Source organism: Diceros bicornis, chromosome 31 (genome assembly GCF_020826845.1).
Source record: "Diceros bicornis minor isolate mBicDic1 chromosome 31, mDicBic1.mat.cur, whole genome shotgun sequence".
Classification (NCBI taxonomy): Eukaryota; Metazoa; Chordata; class Mammalia; order Perissodactyla; family Rhinocerotidae; genus Diceros; species Diceros bicornis.
In genome coordinates this window covers 6,690,833-6,705,920 of record NC_080770.1, presented here as the reverse complement: position 1 = coordinate 6,705,920, position 15,088 = coordinate 6,690,833, and the positions used below count along the sequence as shown (strand labels likewise).

General features: G+C 53.1%; 1 protein-coding gene across 4 annotated transcripts in view; it reads right to left on the bottom strand.

Annotated features, from left to right (window-relative positions):
* Window positions 1–4,712: 4,712 nt before the first annotated feature.
* SPTBN2 (spectrin beta, non-erythrocytic 2) overlaps window positions 4,713–15,088 on the bottom strand; it is a 37,819-nt gene continuing 27,443 nt past the window's right edge. For all 4 annotated transcript variants that reach the window (XM_058526302.1, XM_058526303.1, XM_058526300.1 and 1 more), the window contains 18 exons: window positions 13,910–14,173; window positions 12,522–12,746; window positions 12,111–12,200; window positions 11,498–11,758; window positions 11,277–11,407; window positions 10,839–11,043; window positions 9,897–10,271; window positions 8,968–9,212; window positions 8,743–8,881; window positions 8,392–8,476; window positions 7,918–8,114; window positions 7,434–7,576; window positions 7,268–7,343; window positions 7,137–7,187; window positions 6,701–6,921; window positions 6,220–6,393; window positions 5,614–5,656; window positions 4,713–5,277 (listed from right to left, as the gene is read on the bottom strand). In XM_058526302.1, coding sequence (XP_058382285.1) covers window positions 5,044–5,277; window positions 5,614–5,656; window positions 6,220–6,393; window positions 6,701–6,921; window positions 7,137–7,187; window positions 7,268–7,343; window positions 7,434–7,576; window positions 7,918–8,114; window positions 8,392–8,476; window positions 8,743–8,881; window positions 8,968–9,212; window positions 9,897–10,271; window positions 10,839–11,043; window positions 11,277–11,407; window positions 11,498–11,758; window positions 12,111–12,200; window positions 12,522–12,746; window positions 13,910–14,173 — 3,159 coding nt within the window. In that variant the 3' untranslated portion in view covers window positions 4,713–5,043. The remainder of the gene's footprint in view (window positions 5,278–5,613; window positions 5,657–6,219; window positions 6,394–6,700; window positions 6,922–7,136; window positions 7,188–7,267; window positions 7,344–7,433; window positions 7,577–7,917; window positions 8,115–8,391; window positions 8,477–8,742; window positions 8,882–8,967; window positions 9,213–9,896; window positions 10,272–10,838; window positions 11,044–11,276; window positions 11,408–11,497; window positions 11,759–12,110; window positions 12,201–12,521; window positions 12,747–13,909; window positions 14,174–15,088) is intronic.

Genomic DNA, 15,088 nt, shown 5'->3' with positions numbered 1-15,088 from the left:
TGTCCTTCCAATTTTAATAACACTCATGCTTGTCTCCCACCTAGTTCTATCTACCTCTCCCCTTCCCTTCTCCTCTTGGGCATTTCCAGTTTCTCTCTACACTCAGACTTTTAAAAACATGTATGGGGACCTCCTCACCCATTTCTGACCTAGCTTTCACTCATCTTCACTATTGTTTTCTAACTTGGGTTTCTTCCCTGTGTTCCAGGACAGACTTCACAAATGGAGAGTCTGAACCTGCTATTGCCCACCTTCATACCCTGTGTTTTGGGTTCTGTCCTCCTCTCCAATTCCCAAAATTTTCTGAGGTCACCAAAACTAATGTTCTTTTCACAGCTTTCACCCTTCTAAGATTTTCATTTCATTTACTATCCTTCTCCCATGTTTGGATACTACACCAGTCCATCTCCTTCCGCATCTATTTCCCTACTCTGTTTTATTCTCTTTTATCTCCCCTCCCCTTCCCTCAGAGACAACCATTCTAATAGTTTAATGTGTATTATTTTGTCTGTCTTTTTGCAAGACATGTCTTTCTAGTGCACATTTGCTTTTTTCATCTTTAAACATATTTTGTTGTGGAGATTTTCAAAAAGGCACAGAGAATATTATGATGAACTCCTCATGGACATTTTACCCAGCTTTGACAGTTATCAACATTTTGCTGATCTTATTTCGTCTAAGCCCTCTCCTTTTCTTTTTTTTGGGTGGAGGTTTTGTTTTGTTTTGTGAGGAAGATCAGACCTGTGCTAACATCTGCCAATCCTCCTCTTGTTTTTTGCTGAGGAAGACTGGCCCTGGGCTAACATCCGTGCCTCTCCTCCTCTACTTTATATGGGACGCCACCATAGCATGACTTAACAAGCGGTGCGCTGGTGCGTGCCCGGGATCCAAACCTGCGAACCCCGGGCCACCGCAGCAGAGCGCGCGCACTTAACCGCTTGTGCCACCGGCCGGCCCCCTTCCTCCACTTTATTTATTTATTTTTTTTATAATTTTTATTTATTTATTTTTTCCCCCAAAGCCCCAGTAGATAGTTGTATGTCATAGCTGCACATCCTTCTAGTTGCTGTATGTGGGACGCGGCCTCAGCATGGCCGGAGAAGCGGTGCGTCGGTGTGCGCTCGGGATCCGAACCCCGGCCGCCAGCAGCTGAGTGCGCGCACTTAACCGCTAAGCCACGGCCCGGCCCTCTTCCTCCACTTTATGTGGGACCCCGCCACAGCATGGCTTGCCAAGCGGTGCCTCAGTGCGTACCCGGGATCCAAACCGGAGAACCCGGGGCCGCCGCATCGGAGCACAAACACTTAACTGCTTGTGCCACCGGGCCGGCCCCTGGCTGGAGTTTTTAAAAGCACATCCCAGATGTAATGTCATTTTGCCCATGAGGACTTCACTATCTGCCTCTAATTAAAACCTCAGCGCTATGCTATGCTAATAATACCTAATATTTATGTTAACATTTCTCCTAGATTGTTGCAAATATGTCTTTTTACAATTGGTTTCTTCTAATACGGATCTAAACAAGGTCCACTTATTGTTCATTTAGGTAAATTAATTTATGTAAATTGTGTTGTATAGCTCATCGTTTTACTTTTTTCAGTAAGCATTATGTTGCTGTGTGATAGCTAACCACTAATATTCCATAGTGTGCAACCACTACAATTTCCTTTCCATCTCTGAGTGTAGGACACTCAAGTTGCCTCCAACTCCCCGCCATTATAAAAAGAATTGTAATTAACACCTTTATGTTAGTTGTATGCCCTAATGGATCCCTGTGAGAATTTGAGGGGTATAAACCCAGAGGTAGAATTGCTGGGTTGCTGGGTCCTGGGGTATACATGGAACTAACTTGTCTAAGTAGTGCCAGCTCGTTCTTTGGCAAAACGGTACCACCTGCAGCACGTGAGGGGCCCTGTGTCTCAACATCTCGGCCAGTGTTTGACATTATCCAGCTTTGTAATTTTTGCCAGTCTAATAGGTATAAAGTGATATATCACTGTTGCTTTAATTTGCATTTCTCTGATTATTAATGATTTTAAGTATCTCTTCTTGTTCTTAAGTTTTTTGGGTTTACTCTTCTTTAAATTTCCTATTCATATCTTTTGCCCATCTTTCTTATTAGGTTGCAGTCTCCTTGTTGATTTGCAGGATTTTCTTGTATATTCTAGATATTAATCTCTCATTGGTTTCAAATATCTTATTTCACCATATTATTAACTTTGTCCGTGATGTCCGTGATTGAACAGAAATCCTTAGTTTTTATGTAATCAATCAATCTTTATCTTAAAATTTGTGCTTTTGAGTTTTATATGTCATTTTCTGCCCCCCGAGTCACAAACATATTCTCCTACATTTTCTTCTATTAATATTAATGATTTTACCTTTCCCATTTAGGTCTGCAGTCCCTTTAGAGCAGTGCTGCCCAAATACAAATAAATGTCAGCCACATATGTAATTTGAAATTTTCTAGTAAACACATTTAAAAAGTAAAATGAAACAGTTGAAATTAACTTTAATTCTTTTGACACCCAATATAGCTAAAATATCATTTCAATATACAACCAATATAAAAATTATTGAGATATTTTAAATTCTTTTTTTCCCCCTTCAGTCTTCGAAATCCGGCGAGCATTTGACACAGCACATCTGAGGTTGGCTTCGCCACATTTCAAGGGCTCGGTAGCCCCATGTGGCTCATGGCTACTGTATTGGACAGCACAGACCTAGACTTCACCCTTGGAGGTGGTGTTAGGTAAGAATGCACACACATTTTTCCTCTAAATAATTAATGCATTTTTATCTGTCCATATTTCCCCACTGATTTGTGGTGCCTGCATTATTCCATTTTTGGGCTCTAACCTGTTTCATATCCCTCACTACCCCATTCCATTCTGTCATCTTTCCTGGAACATTTCTTTTCTTCCACTCATATCTGAAGCTGTCTCCCAAGACTTACTTCCTGACCTTATGCTTATCCTCTTCTATGGCCTGTCCTTAAGGATTCATGCACTCAGGTAGCTTCACCTGCCACGTGTATGTAGATGATGCTCAAACCATATCTTCATTAATTGTCCATTCACAGTGACTGACTGCATTCCGCAGGACCACTTCACCTGGCTGCCCTATATACACTTGCATTTTACATGTTAGCATAATTTCTCCATTAATTTCTCACCCCCGTATACATTTCCTTCTAAATTTCCAATTATTGCTTTCCCCCTCAACCACCAGGCTTGCCACCTTGGGAGGGTAGATACCCAGATTCCCTGAGCACTCCACAATGTATGACTTTCTCTTCCCTCATACAGTGGAGATTTTACAGTTGTACCTGAAGAACAAGTGAAGGTTGTAGTGCTATTATTCCCTTTAGTCCCCCGACAGATTGTTCCAGTTACATTTATCCACATATTTACAGTGGAATACTTCTGAATCTGTTTTTGTTAGGAGAAAAGGGTAATTATCCTGTGGGCTATCTGGTCTACCAGATCTCACATTTGGAGGCCATTCTGGGGCTGTGTTGTGCTAGTCCTGGGCCTGCACACACCTGACCCTCTCTTTGTCATGGCTGATGATAGTCGGGGGTCTGCTAAGCCAGGGACCTCGGCTGATTACACTGAAGATGGGGCTGCTTTCCCAGAAAGATCTTCTCTGAGCCCCGAAAAGAAATGGTTGTTACTGTATGTATGGGAAACCATGAAAGGACAAAGCTTTTCCTGTAGGAGGCCACCAAGGCAAATACTATTGCCCTGAAACCTCCAGTTGCCAAGTCAGAGAGAAGGGAGAAAGCCACCTGCTCCCTTTTTCATACTTCACTAGATCTAGAATACATTCTCCAGTGTGTGTTTGTGTATTTACAGACTTAGGATGTACCTTGTGGCTTCCCAGGGTGATGTCCTTCTATTGGTCAGTGAATTGGGAACCTGCCACTTATCAGATCCCTGTCTGAACTCCCTTGATCCTCTCTACTGGGGAAGGGACAGAAAGAAGGGTCAGTAATCACCCCCTATGTGCTCCGCTCTCCACTGTCAGGTTGAGCAGTGGCTGAGACTAGGTTGTGTCAATGCTCTTCAGTCTTTCATTTTTGAAAACAGTTGAGAGAATCACGAGTGAAGAAGGTTGTGCACAGGGAAGTAGTCGTTCACTGCCTTTTAACATTAATACTGCTTGTTAACATCATCTTGACCCATGGTGAACTTCTTTGGTCTAAAAAGAGGCTTGACATTGGTCAACCCAGCAACCAGGAGTCATTATCATGGGGAAATGAGACCAACGTAGGGAGGCTCTCAAAATAATGTGGTTCTTTGAGGGCTTGGAGGCTGGGGGCGGAGTGGAAACCTGACACCCAGGAGACCAGAGCCAAAGGGAAGAACCTGGCATAGGCAGAGAAGCTTGTGGTCAGGAAAGCAAAGACACCCAGAGGCAGTAAGAGAAGCTGAGCTCTTTAATCACCTCCTTGGCCAGACTCAAGGCTGTGGTTGTCCCTAAACAACTCACACCTGGAAGCCATTGAGAGTCGCTGGAGAAGGAGTGGCTGCTCGAGTCAGAGGATGAGGAGGGACGGGAAGGGGGAGCTTCAGTGTCTCTGACTCTGTCATCTGGCCATCTTGCCCCCAGGTCCTGCTTCAGCTCTCAGAGGTTCCTGGCTGGTCCCCAGGGGCAAGGAACCGGATGGCGTGCCCTAGCTGTGGTGGAGAACGGCCCTGAGGCAGGGGCAGCCATTCCCCACATGGCCTATGGTGAGGGTGCGGCGCTGTCCGCACTGTGGTGGGGGACAGAGGCGTAAGGCTGGGGAAAAGAGAAGTTGGGGGAGTGGAATCGGGCCTTGCCTGGGTCCCACCACCAGTCTGGAATTAAATAGCAGAAGAGAGGGGTTGCCCTTGGGAACACTGACTTGTCCCCAGAGACAGTTCCTGGTGATGGGTTGACCTTGGCAACAGACCCTAGCAGCAGGCAGTTGTCCTGACAAGAGAGTGGTCCCTGTCGACAGTCCCTGGCAGTTTCCTGAACAGAGGGAGGGAGCTGGCCTGGGAGTCTGGCCCCCAGCTACTTGTTCTTCTTGAAGAAGCTGAAGCGTTTTTCTCTCTCTCGTTCCCTGCCATCCTTGCTGCGAAGGACGACAGGGCCCTCAGCCCCAACTGGTGATACGGGGGGCATGGTCATGGCCCGGGTCATGCCCCGGGTGGCGCTGGGCACCGCTGGCTCTTCAGGCTCTCCAGAGGCAGAGGACGCAGTGGCAATGGCCGCATTCACCACCCGCAGCCACGAGCTCATCTCTGCCTGCAGGGGGCATGGAGAGACAACCGGTGAGCTTCAAGGCAGCTGCAAGGAGGCTGCCGGCCTGTAGACAGCAGGGAAGCTGAAGAGGAGGCGGCAGAGAAACAATTGGACTGTTTCGTCTCACTGGAGAAAAAGACCCCTTTAAGATAGGGAACGTGTTTTTGTGGGGCCTTCACAAACATCCAGTAGGCACATTGTGGGTTGTCTGATTACAAAGAATGAGACACTTGACAAGGAAAAGGAGAGAGGAGAGAGAAGAAAGGGGTATCTGCAAACGGAGGGTCCTAAGAGTCGCACAGAGAGACAGGGACACGGGAGGAGAAGGGAACAGCTCACCTCATCCTTGGCCTGGAATAAGTATTCTTTTCCATCCTGCAAGCTGTTGAGAGAGAGAGAAACCTCAGAGCAGAGCTGAGAATCTGGATTGGCCAGATCAGTGCTGGTGCGAGCTCAGTAATCACCCAGGGACCAGGCTGGAGAACGTGCTGGCTGCAGCCCTCAGAGCCAGATCAGACATGTTCTGCACATTCTTCAGATTCCCAGGACTGTGCAAAAGCAAATCCTTCCTGACTGGCTGCCGAGGACCAGGGTGAGCTCATTTCCATCCCAGGCCGTGCCTCCTGCTCTGGCTGCTTGCTGGCACGCAGGGGCAGGCCCCTGGAGGCGCCTGGAAGCAGGGGAGCGCCAGCACCCTGCCTTCAGATTTCCTACCCAAGATAAGCTTTCAGTGTGACATCATCAGCCATCAGGCCTGCGTCTCCGTGCTCCTGCTCCCCTTCGTGTGGAATGCAACCAGAATCCCTCACCTCTCCCTCATCTCCATCTCTGTCCCCAGAGGCCTGGCTCTGTAACTCTATTCCCTCCGGACCTAGCTCATGGCTCCCCTTCACCTTAACCACTTCAACTTCCCCTCCCATCCTGAGAGTCCGGTTCCCCTCCTACCCCAGCTTGAAGACATGTTTGCGTTTTCGATAATCAAAGGCGACGCTGCCCTGGGCCCTGGCCAGGCTGACAGGCACTTCTCCATGATATGGCACACCCGTGCTGGCTGCCTTCGCATCCTTATAAAAGCCGAGGCTCCCACGCCGCAGGACGCAGTACACGTTCTGCCATGACCTGGGAGGGACATGGTGCAGGTGACGAAGCGAGGCGGGTGAATGACCGGCCTTTGTGGGGTCTGTAACCCTGGGAATAGCTTGGGTGTCCTAAGACTTTTGGTGCCACTCCTGTCATTAGGCCCATTGTCTTTACACCCTCCTGGCCCCCACTGAGGCCCCACTCTGCCCCTGAGCCCCACCCCTTTCCCAGAGGAGGCCCCTCCTACAGGGAACCCTTCCCCTCTATCTAGGAAGAGGTTCCAGGGAAGCTTCTTAAGAAGGCAGGAACTGAAGAGGCCACAGTGCTGCGTGGCCAGACCCCACACCTGTTGGCAGCCTTCTTGCCAAAGGCCTCCATTTCGTGTTTTCGGCACAGCATCCCCTCCATCTGCTCCTGGGCGGAGAGCTCCGGGCCTCGAGGGGGCAAGGTGGCAACCCGGGCTGACTCAGATGACCGGCTCTGGGGCATTACAGGAGGGGCTGGGCCCCGAGTCTGGGTCTGCCTCTCTCCCCGTGGCCCGTTGGCCTCATCCCCTGCGCCAGACCCCTGTTGGGAAAACAGCGTCAGTATCAAAGGATGAGATGGACGATACCTAACATGGTGTCCTGAAGCTTGAAGTCCAAGAGCTGGTCTCCCCACCCCCAAGTTTCCTTTGAGCCTCTGCTCTCTCCCATCCCCAGTATCCCCCCCACCCAGCTCACACCCCTCTTTGTCCCTTCATCTCCCAGTTATCAACACCCACACCTCCAGGAGAAACTCACAGGCCTTTCTGGGAGGCTGCCCTGCTCAAGCCTTTGTTGTTCCAACAGGGGCTACAATGACAAGAAGCTGTAAGATGGTGTGCAAGGGGGGGCTAAGATTCTGAAGGGGGCGCACGAGGCGGGGGTGTCACCTGTGGGGACTCTGCATCTGTGCAGACGCCGTTAACGCTGGCTGGCTGTGTGGATGCTGGTAGCCGGGGGTGGGTTCTGGAACAGCAGCAGGTGACACAGAATGGTGAGTCCTCGGGTTGCTCAGGCTCAGTGTCATCCCCTTCCCCCCAGTGTCCCAGCTCTCACCTGTCCCAGGGAGCATCAGGAGCTGTCTGGCTGTCCACCAGGGCCCCTTCAGGCAGACTGGCTGTGGGCTCTGGAGGGGGGGGCTGTTTCCTCCGTTCCTCCTCCTCTCTCTTTCTTTTCCGTTCCTTCTCCTGCTCCTCCAGCTGTCAAAAAATTCAAAGATCAGAGCATAGAAGTTCTCATTTAAGGGGTGTTAGGAAAAGCTGAAATGGCTCAGCTTGAATCTGATGAGACAGGAAGGATGGAGAATATAATTCCAAAAGAAGGTGGGGATTAGAAGCAACGGGGGAGGATGGTGTCTCTTAGCATCACCCAAGGGAACTGATGACTCCTAAAGCTGTGGTGACAGCATGGCACTCTCAGCTCCCACCTGGGAGATGCTGGTGCAATGGGCAGAGTAGAAATGTCTTCTCCAAGCAGGAGAGAGCACAAGGCTGGGGGCAGTGGGATGGGGCGGGCGTTCTGGGGGTCCTGGAGCCCTCACCGCAGTGAGCTTCTCCAGCGCGCTGAACCGCTCCTCCCAGGCCACCGCTGACTTCTGGAAGGCCTCGTGCCGCTTGATGAGGGTCTCAACTTCATCAACTGTGCAACCCAGCTCAGCACTTCGCACCAACGGCTCCTGGCTGCACAGCCAGGCCTCCGCCATACCTGCGTCTCTCCCAAACACGAGCACCTCCAAAACTGCAGGGATTGGGGGTCACAGGGAGATGGCAAGTCAGAGTGGGCACTGGCAGGGCACCGTAGCCATGGCACTTCAAGAACAGGGACACAGAGAAAGCTGCTGCTCCAGAGCTGGAGCACAGGGCAGAGCCAGGCAGTGCCAAGGGTGGGTGCCTTGAATCCCATGCCCAGGATTCCTGGTCTTACCTACTCTGGAAACCACAGGGTATAAGACCCCAGCCCCTCCTCCCAGGGCCTGGTGCCCTCAGCCAGGTTCTGGGCCCCCACAGTGGCTCACCAAGCTGGAGCCAGTCCATCTTCTCCTGCCACTTGTCTGCTGTCTCCTGGCGCCGTGCCTGCAGCTGAGACAGCTTCTCTGAGATCTAGGGGACAGAGATGTGAGTTAGTACCCAGTGGGGCTTTTCCAGGGTCCCTGGGGGGATACACATGGGGGAACTAGTGACTTCTGACTTCAAGAGGCAGACGGTTCTGGGGGAAAGAGGAAATGTAGGAAATCCCTGAACAGCGCTGAAGGGAGAGACAGTGAAAGGTTTCTGCGAAGAAAGAATGAGAAGAAGCAGAAAGAGGAGAAATCAGCATTAAGGCCTCCCGAGTGACGACACCCCAGCTGCGCCCAGGCCTCACCCACCTCCTCAGCCGCGTAGTGGCTCCTGGCAAGCAGCCCCTGCCCCATGTCGATGCAGGAGGAGAAGCGGTCGGCCCTGGCCTCTATCTCTGCCTTGATGCCCTGGTGGTTCTTGATGACCAGGTCTGCAGAGGACACATCCCTGGGGGTACAGAGACCACATCACCCGCTGCCCACAACCCTATCTCAGCCACCAGCCCAAAACCCTTGGAGGCCCCCGGGCCTCACCGGGGCCGCTCCTGGGCATCCATCTGCAGGTTAACCCCGTCCATCCACAGCATCAGCTCGCGGACAGCCTTGAAGAAGCGGAACTTGTCCGTGGTGTCCACGAGCAGCTGGTGGCGGGCGGCAGAGCTTCCCTGAAGCTGGGCCCAGGCCTCAGCCACAGCTTGCATGTGGCGGCCGATCTCCTCGGCCTTGTCTCCGGCGTAAGCCTTCTGGAGCCGGTGGCCATCGTCCTGGACTTGTTGGACCTGCATGGCCCCAGCTAAGAGTCAGGAAGCGCTCAGACACCTTGGGGAGCTGCAGTCTTCCTTGGTCCTGGCCTCCGTTCTCCACCTCCTGCCCATTTTACCAGCCAGAGAAGCAGAGGGTGGGGGGCTGGGGAAGAAGAAGGCTGGTGCCCAGAGTAAGCCCTGTCACACTCTGCCCTGTTGGGTCTCATCTGGGGGCCTAGGCTTAGCCTGGGAAGGGGTCAACCCTTTAAAAGGGCCACTAGCCAGTTGAGCTCTCAGAGGCCTGTCCATGACATGAGGGACCTCAAAGATGGATAGAAGGAGATTTTCAGCCTGAAGAAGGGACTTGGATGGGGGCCGACTGGGTTTAAACTGTTGGAGGAAGGATCTATGCTTATTTTGTGTGGGTCTAGAGCCTGAGTGGGATCAACAGGTAGATTTTAGTACAACATGAAGAATCTTCTAGCTATTGGGACCATCTGAAAATGTCATGGGCCCTCAAAGGAGCCTTGTCATTAAAGGTGTGAATGGGGTAGCTAGATGTCCCCTGGCCAGAGGTGTCTTCCTGGAACCATTCTAACCTCATCCCTAAGTGGCCCTCCAGAGGATGCCCTCCACCCAGCACTTCTGAGGGACCCCTTCCCCTGTTTCCCACAAAGTATCCTCCAAACCACCCCCCACCTCCTCAGGCTGGGGTCAGACCTGGGCGCTGAGGGCCTGGATGTCGTGCTCAAAAGCACAGTGTCGGCGCTGCAGGGCCTCGGCGGCGTTGAGGTCCCGGCCGGTGCCGTCGGGAAGCTGCTGCTGCTTGTGCTGCACCCGCGCCAGGGCCTGGCGGGCCCCGTGCAGGAAGCGCTGCAGCTCGTGCGCGGCCGCCAGCACCTGACCGCGCGTGTCCAGCAGCTCCAGCAGGTCAGCCCAGGCCTCGTTGAGACTGTCCTTCCACTCGGCCACGGTGGCCCGGGCAGCATGGCCCCCGGCGATGAGCCCGTTGGCCAGTGCGTTGGCGCTATCCACACGCTCCTGCCCAATGGTGCTCGTGTCCCGGGAGAACTCTCGGAATTTGTCCCGGAGCATCTGGGGGAAGAAGCAGTTGCATGGACAATGCTGTGACACTGGTGGAGCGAGTCCTCTCACCCCAAACTGGGAACCCGCTTCTGTCCCCTGGGCCACTTGGGGAAAATAGGCTTCTTCAGCAGGGCTGAGTTAACGAGCAGAAGCAACCCGACAGAATGGCTTCCTATTGACCCTGATGGACTGGCACCCCCAGCCCCCAACAAAGGTGTTGAGCATACTCAGAACCTTTAGCCTTCACACAAAGATCCCCTAACTATGGTCCATTATTTCTGCACCAATGTGGGTCCAAACTGTGGAGAGGAATCTCAAGGCCCCCCTCACTGTTGAGTTCTGTTGGAAAAGAGCGACCGGTAATTTCCTTCTTGCCCACATCTACGCTCAGCCCCATGTCCTCCTGTCTGCACACGTCTTCAAATTAAATACCTCAAAACCCCGGAGGACAGCGCTGCTCAGCCTGATCTTGTGCCCCCTCCACCTTGTCTCTGCCCTGGATGAGGCCCCAGTCTCCCAAGGGGTCCTCTACTCTTCCCAGAGCTGGTCTGAGGCCGGTGTCCTCCCCGCACTCACAGTCACATGCTCGTAGTCCTGGCCCAGCTCGTGGGAGGCTGCCACCACCTCGCGCTCCTGGATCCACTGCTCCAGGTCATCCAGCTCGCGGCGGAGCTGGCACAGCCGTAAGTGCTCCTGCAGGCGCTCCCTCCGCTCGCCGGCCAGCTCCTTCAGGCTGGCGTACAGCTTGTCCACCTGGGCTTGGCGGATCAATATCCGCGTGCTATGGGGGTGGGGAGGCACCGCAGGACTCAGGACACATTGTTCTGATCCCTAGCCTATTCCATAGAGTCCTGTCCCTCTTAGCCCCCCAACTACTTGCCAAGTCCCTGCTTCTCAGCTTTCTAGATGGTTTTGTACACATGTACTACAGAAGACTCTGCAATCCCTGCACCTTCCTGGAACAGGATCCGCTCTCCCCCAGGGGCTGGGGCCCTTGCTGCCCGCTGCGCTCACCTCTCTGGGTGGTCATGGTCAATCATGTCCTGGCTGCTGGCTGCCAGCTGGTGGATGGTCTGGGCGTAGTCAGCCAGGGCTTGCTCCAATACCTGATGCTTCTTCACCTCTGCCTGGGCACTCAGCTCGTCCTGGGGGAAGGGACAGTGGGCATCAGGGAGCAGGGGTCAGGGGGAGGAAAGAAGCAGCCACGCAGCCTGAGCCCCCCCCCTGGCTGTCACCTTGGCTTTCTCCTGGCCCATCATGTGTAACTCCTGCTCGCCCATCCAGGCCTCCGCCTCGGCGGCATCACGGTAGAACTGCTGGGCCCGCAGGGCCTCCTCAAGTCGCTTCCCTCGAAGCTCCAGCTCGTGGCCCAGGCGTTTCCACATTTCCTGTAGCTCGGCCAGCTCCGGGCCTGCCGCCGCTGCCCCCAGAGCACGCTGCCGCTCCTTCAGGTCCGCAATCCGCGGCTCGTGGCCCTGGATCTCCTTCTGCAGGGTCTGTCCACAGCACAGAAGAGGAAACACTGAAAGGCTGGCTCAGGGACCCCTCACCCACATCCCTCCTTACACCTACTCAACATCAAGCCCCCCACGCTCTCGCTTCTCTTCCTTCCAGAGTCCTCGTTATGTCCCCTCTTTTCTGGCCCAAGGATGTGATGGTGATGCCTCTTCAATACACAGGATCTCCTACAGAGGGAACCCACCCTCCGCGGTGAAGAAAGGCAAAACACTGAAGTCTAGGATTACACACAGCATTGAGGGGGAGCCACAGAAACCCCAGGTCTTAAGAAGGAACAAACTTCCAAGTATGGGGAGGCTCTTGGAACCTTTCCTTTAGCCTCTGCCTCACCTGGTTCTTCTTCATGAGGAGCTGGACACTGGGCAGGTCCTTGCCATGTTCCATGGAACTAGCCATGGGTAGCCGCTCCGTCACCCACAACTGGAGGAGAAAGAGGGATCAGTGGAGGTCCAGAGGGCAAAGCGAATGATAGGGGGTGGACAGTGAGGATACCTGGGGAGGGGTTTTCTAGGGCTTCTGGCACGTGCATGCTGGGAATGGTCATCTCTGGTTCTGGGATAAAGGGACCTAGAGGACATCCCCAAGTGTCCTTAGATGGTTGATTTTCAATGCCAAACGGAAGAGAAAACAGGGCGCTTCTGGCATCTCCCCAGCATCCAGGAAGGAGACTAGAAAGCCATAAGGCAGGGGACAACTTGCCACGATGATGACTCCACCCCATCGCAGATCCTAGTGACTCACGATCTCATCCTCCACGTCCCGGTGGAACTGGTGCTGCTCACGGGAGGCCTGCAGGCGCTGGCAGCGCTCCTTCATGGGCTGGCACAGGGCCCTGAACTTCTCCTCAACAGCCCTGGAGGTCCTCTCCACCTCCCCCGCGCCCTGGTCTTCCTGGGCCAGCGCCCTCGCCTGGGCCTGGATGGCCTCCACCTCCTTCTCTCGCACGGCCATCTCCCGTTCCAGCATCTGCCAACCCGGAAGAGGAAGCGGGTGTTATCGCCACCTTCTGCTTTCCAACTCAGAGGAGACGCTGGTCTATATTAAGCCAATCACGATTTCTCATCCGCAGGGGCTCACCCCAGGGAGAGTATCCCCGCGTGACCTAGATCAGTGGATCTCAAACGTTAATATACATAAGAATCCAGGGGGGCATGTTAACTGTGCCGGTTATCAATTTATTGCCTCTCAGTCCCAAATCCATCTCAGTTCCAAATCCATCTTTCCCTGTTTTGAGCTGGTGAAACTGGACCCTGTAACATTTCTCCTTTGCCCGCTGGTACAATGCTAAGCCTTGTCAGTAGAGGGCGCTGGAGGGACACCACAACGTACAGGAGAGGAAGGGGCTTCTATTTATGGTTCCAGAGTGCCTTTCCTGGCTCTCACCCTCCAGCAAGTTTTACTGGCATCCCAGTGGCAACTTCCTGCTGGCCAGCCTTGGCCTGCCAGCTTCAGACCTGCTGGGGCCATGATACCCTAGCAAAATTCTATGCCATCCAGCAGGCCTCTGCCCCTTCCAATGAGGTCTGAAACTCCAGCCTTGGGGTTGGGCGAGGGTATCTCGTTCCTTCCTTGGGTACCCCTCCTCAGCCCTAGAGGTAGTAGTTGCTCCTTGCATTTGCTATTCCTGGATTCTTTAGAGCAGGGATCAGCAAATCCAGGCCCCTGCCTGTTTTTGTAAATAAAGTTTTATTGGCACACAGCCACACCCATTCTTTCACGTTTTGTCTATGGCTGCTTTTACCCTACAAGGACAGAGTTGAATAGTTGTGACAGAGGCCATATGACACACAGAACCCAAAATATTTACTGCCTGGCCCTTTATAGAAAAGTGTTTTCTGATCCCTGCTTTGGAGTTCTCTTTACCCCTTTGGTGGCTAACTACGTTTTACTAATTAATGCTTGTTTTTACTAAAGTTTCCTTGTTCAAGTTAGAATGTGGGTTCTGTCTCCTGACTACTATGACCGATACACACTCCTAGAGATTCTGATATGGTGGCCCATGGAAATCACTTGGAGAAATATCAGTAAAGATGTTGTCTGCAAGGCCTGAGAACGACCTCCCAAAAGCTATAGACTCCCTCTTCCTTTCTTCTGCTGTTCACCAGCTCCATCAAACGCCCGCAACACACCTGCTGCTTCTTGAGCAGAATGTTGACGCTGGTGAGGTCCTTGCCATAGTCGTCCGAGTGCAGCTGGGCCTGCAGGCTCTCCAGCCAGCTCTCCAGGGCAGAGCAGCTTTGGGCGAACAGCTCGGCTCGGTTGGCATCAAAGAGGCTGCGGGCCTTGGCCTGGGTGGTGGTCTCCAGCTCGTCCCAGCGCTTGTGCAGGTCCTCCAGCTTCTCTGAGACCAGGGCCTTCAGCTCCGGCTTCTCGAGGGTCAGCTCCCGCCCCTCCTGGGTGCGAAGAAGGTGTAAGTGTCAGAATTAGACAGCACTGAACTCTACAGGCTGAGAGTAGACCGGGCACCTAAAGGGCAGTGGAGACCTGAAGTGTGGGCAATAATTCCAAGTTCTTGTGTGTGCTCCTTACCATGCTCTTCTCAAAGGTTTGAAACCCCTCTAAACTTCCCTACCCTCACTGCTGATTAAGCCCTACTCCTCCTTCAAGGTCCAGCTCCAACCCCCTTTCAACTAAGAAACCACTGTGCTCTTTCCTCATTTTGAGTCCCTAGTGCTGTGGTTTCTGGTGGTATACTGCACGTGGTCTTGTATTATTTGCTATCATTCGTGTTTCTCAGCTCATTACCCCTCACCTGAACTCTCGCAAGTGAGTCCCACCTGGTCTCCCCACTCCAAGCCTTTCTGCTTGAGAACTTTTGTTTCCAGGGATGTGAGGGGAGCATGGCCTCTTGACCTGCATGCAAGGCAGGCTGGAAGTGCCAGAGAGTTATTGCCCCCAGAAGCAGCCCTCAACTAGTAACAGACAGGGAGCCAGTGGACAAACACTCGGCGTCCTTGTGCTTTGGTTGGGATAACTCTGATGCACGTTTTACACCGTCTCCCAGGTGCCCCACCAGGACTGAGCGTCAGTTGCCCACTGGGATGACTAGCATGGCAATGGGCCCTTTATTGACTACCTTCCCTTCTCCGTCTCATCTCCCCACTCTCCTACTGGTGTTTCTGGCAATCACCTCCCATATAAGTGGGCTGCACTGGAAGCCTTGTTTCAGGGTCTGCTTCTAGGGGAACACAAACCAAGACACCGCCTTCAGGCCATTTTATACATAGCTGCCAAGATGAAGAGCGGCGGAGTCTAGCACTGCTTGGGTAACTGCACAAACCTTCAGCACAAGCCACACTTCGACACAC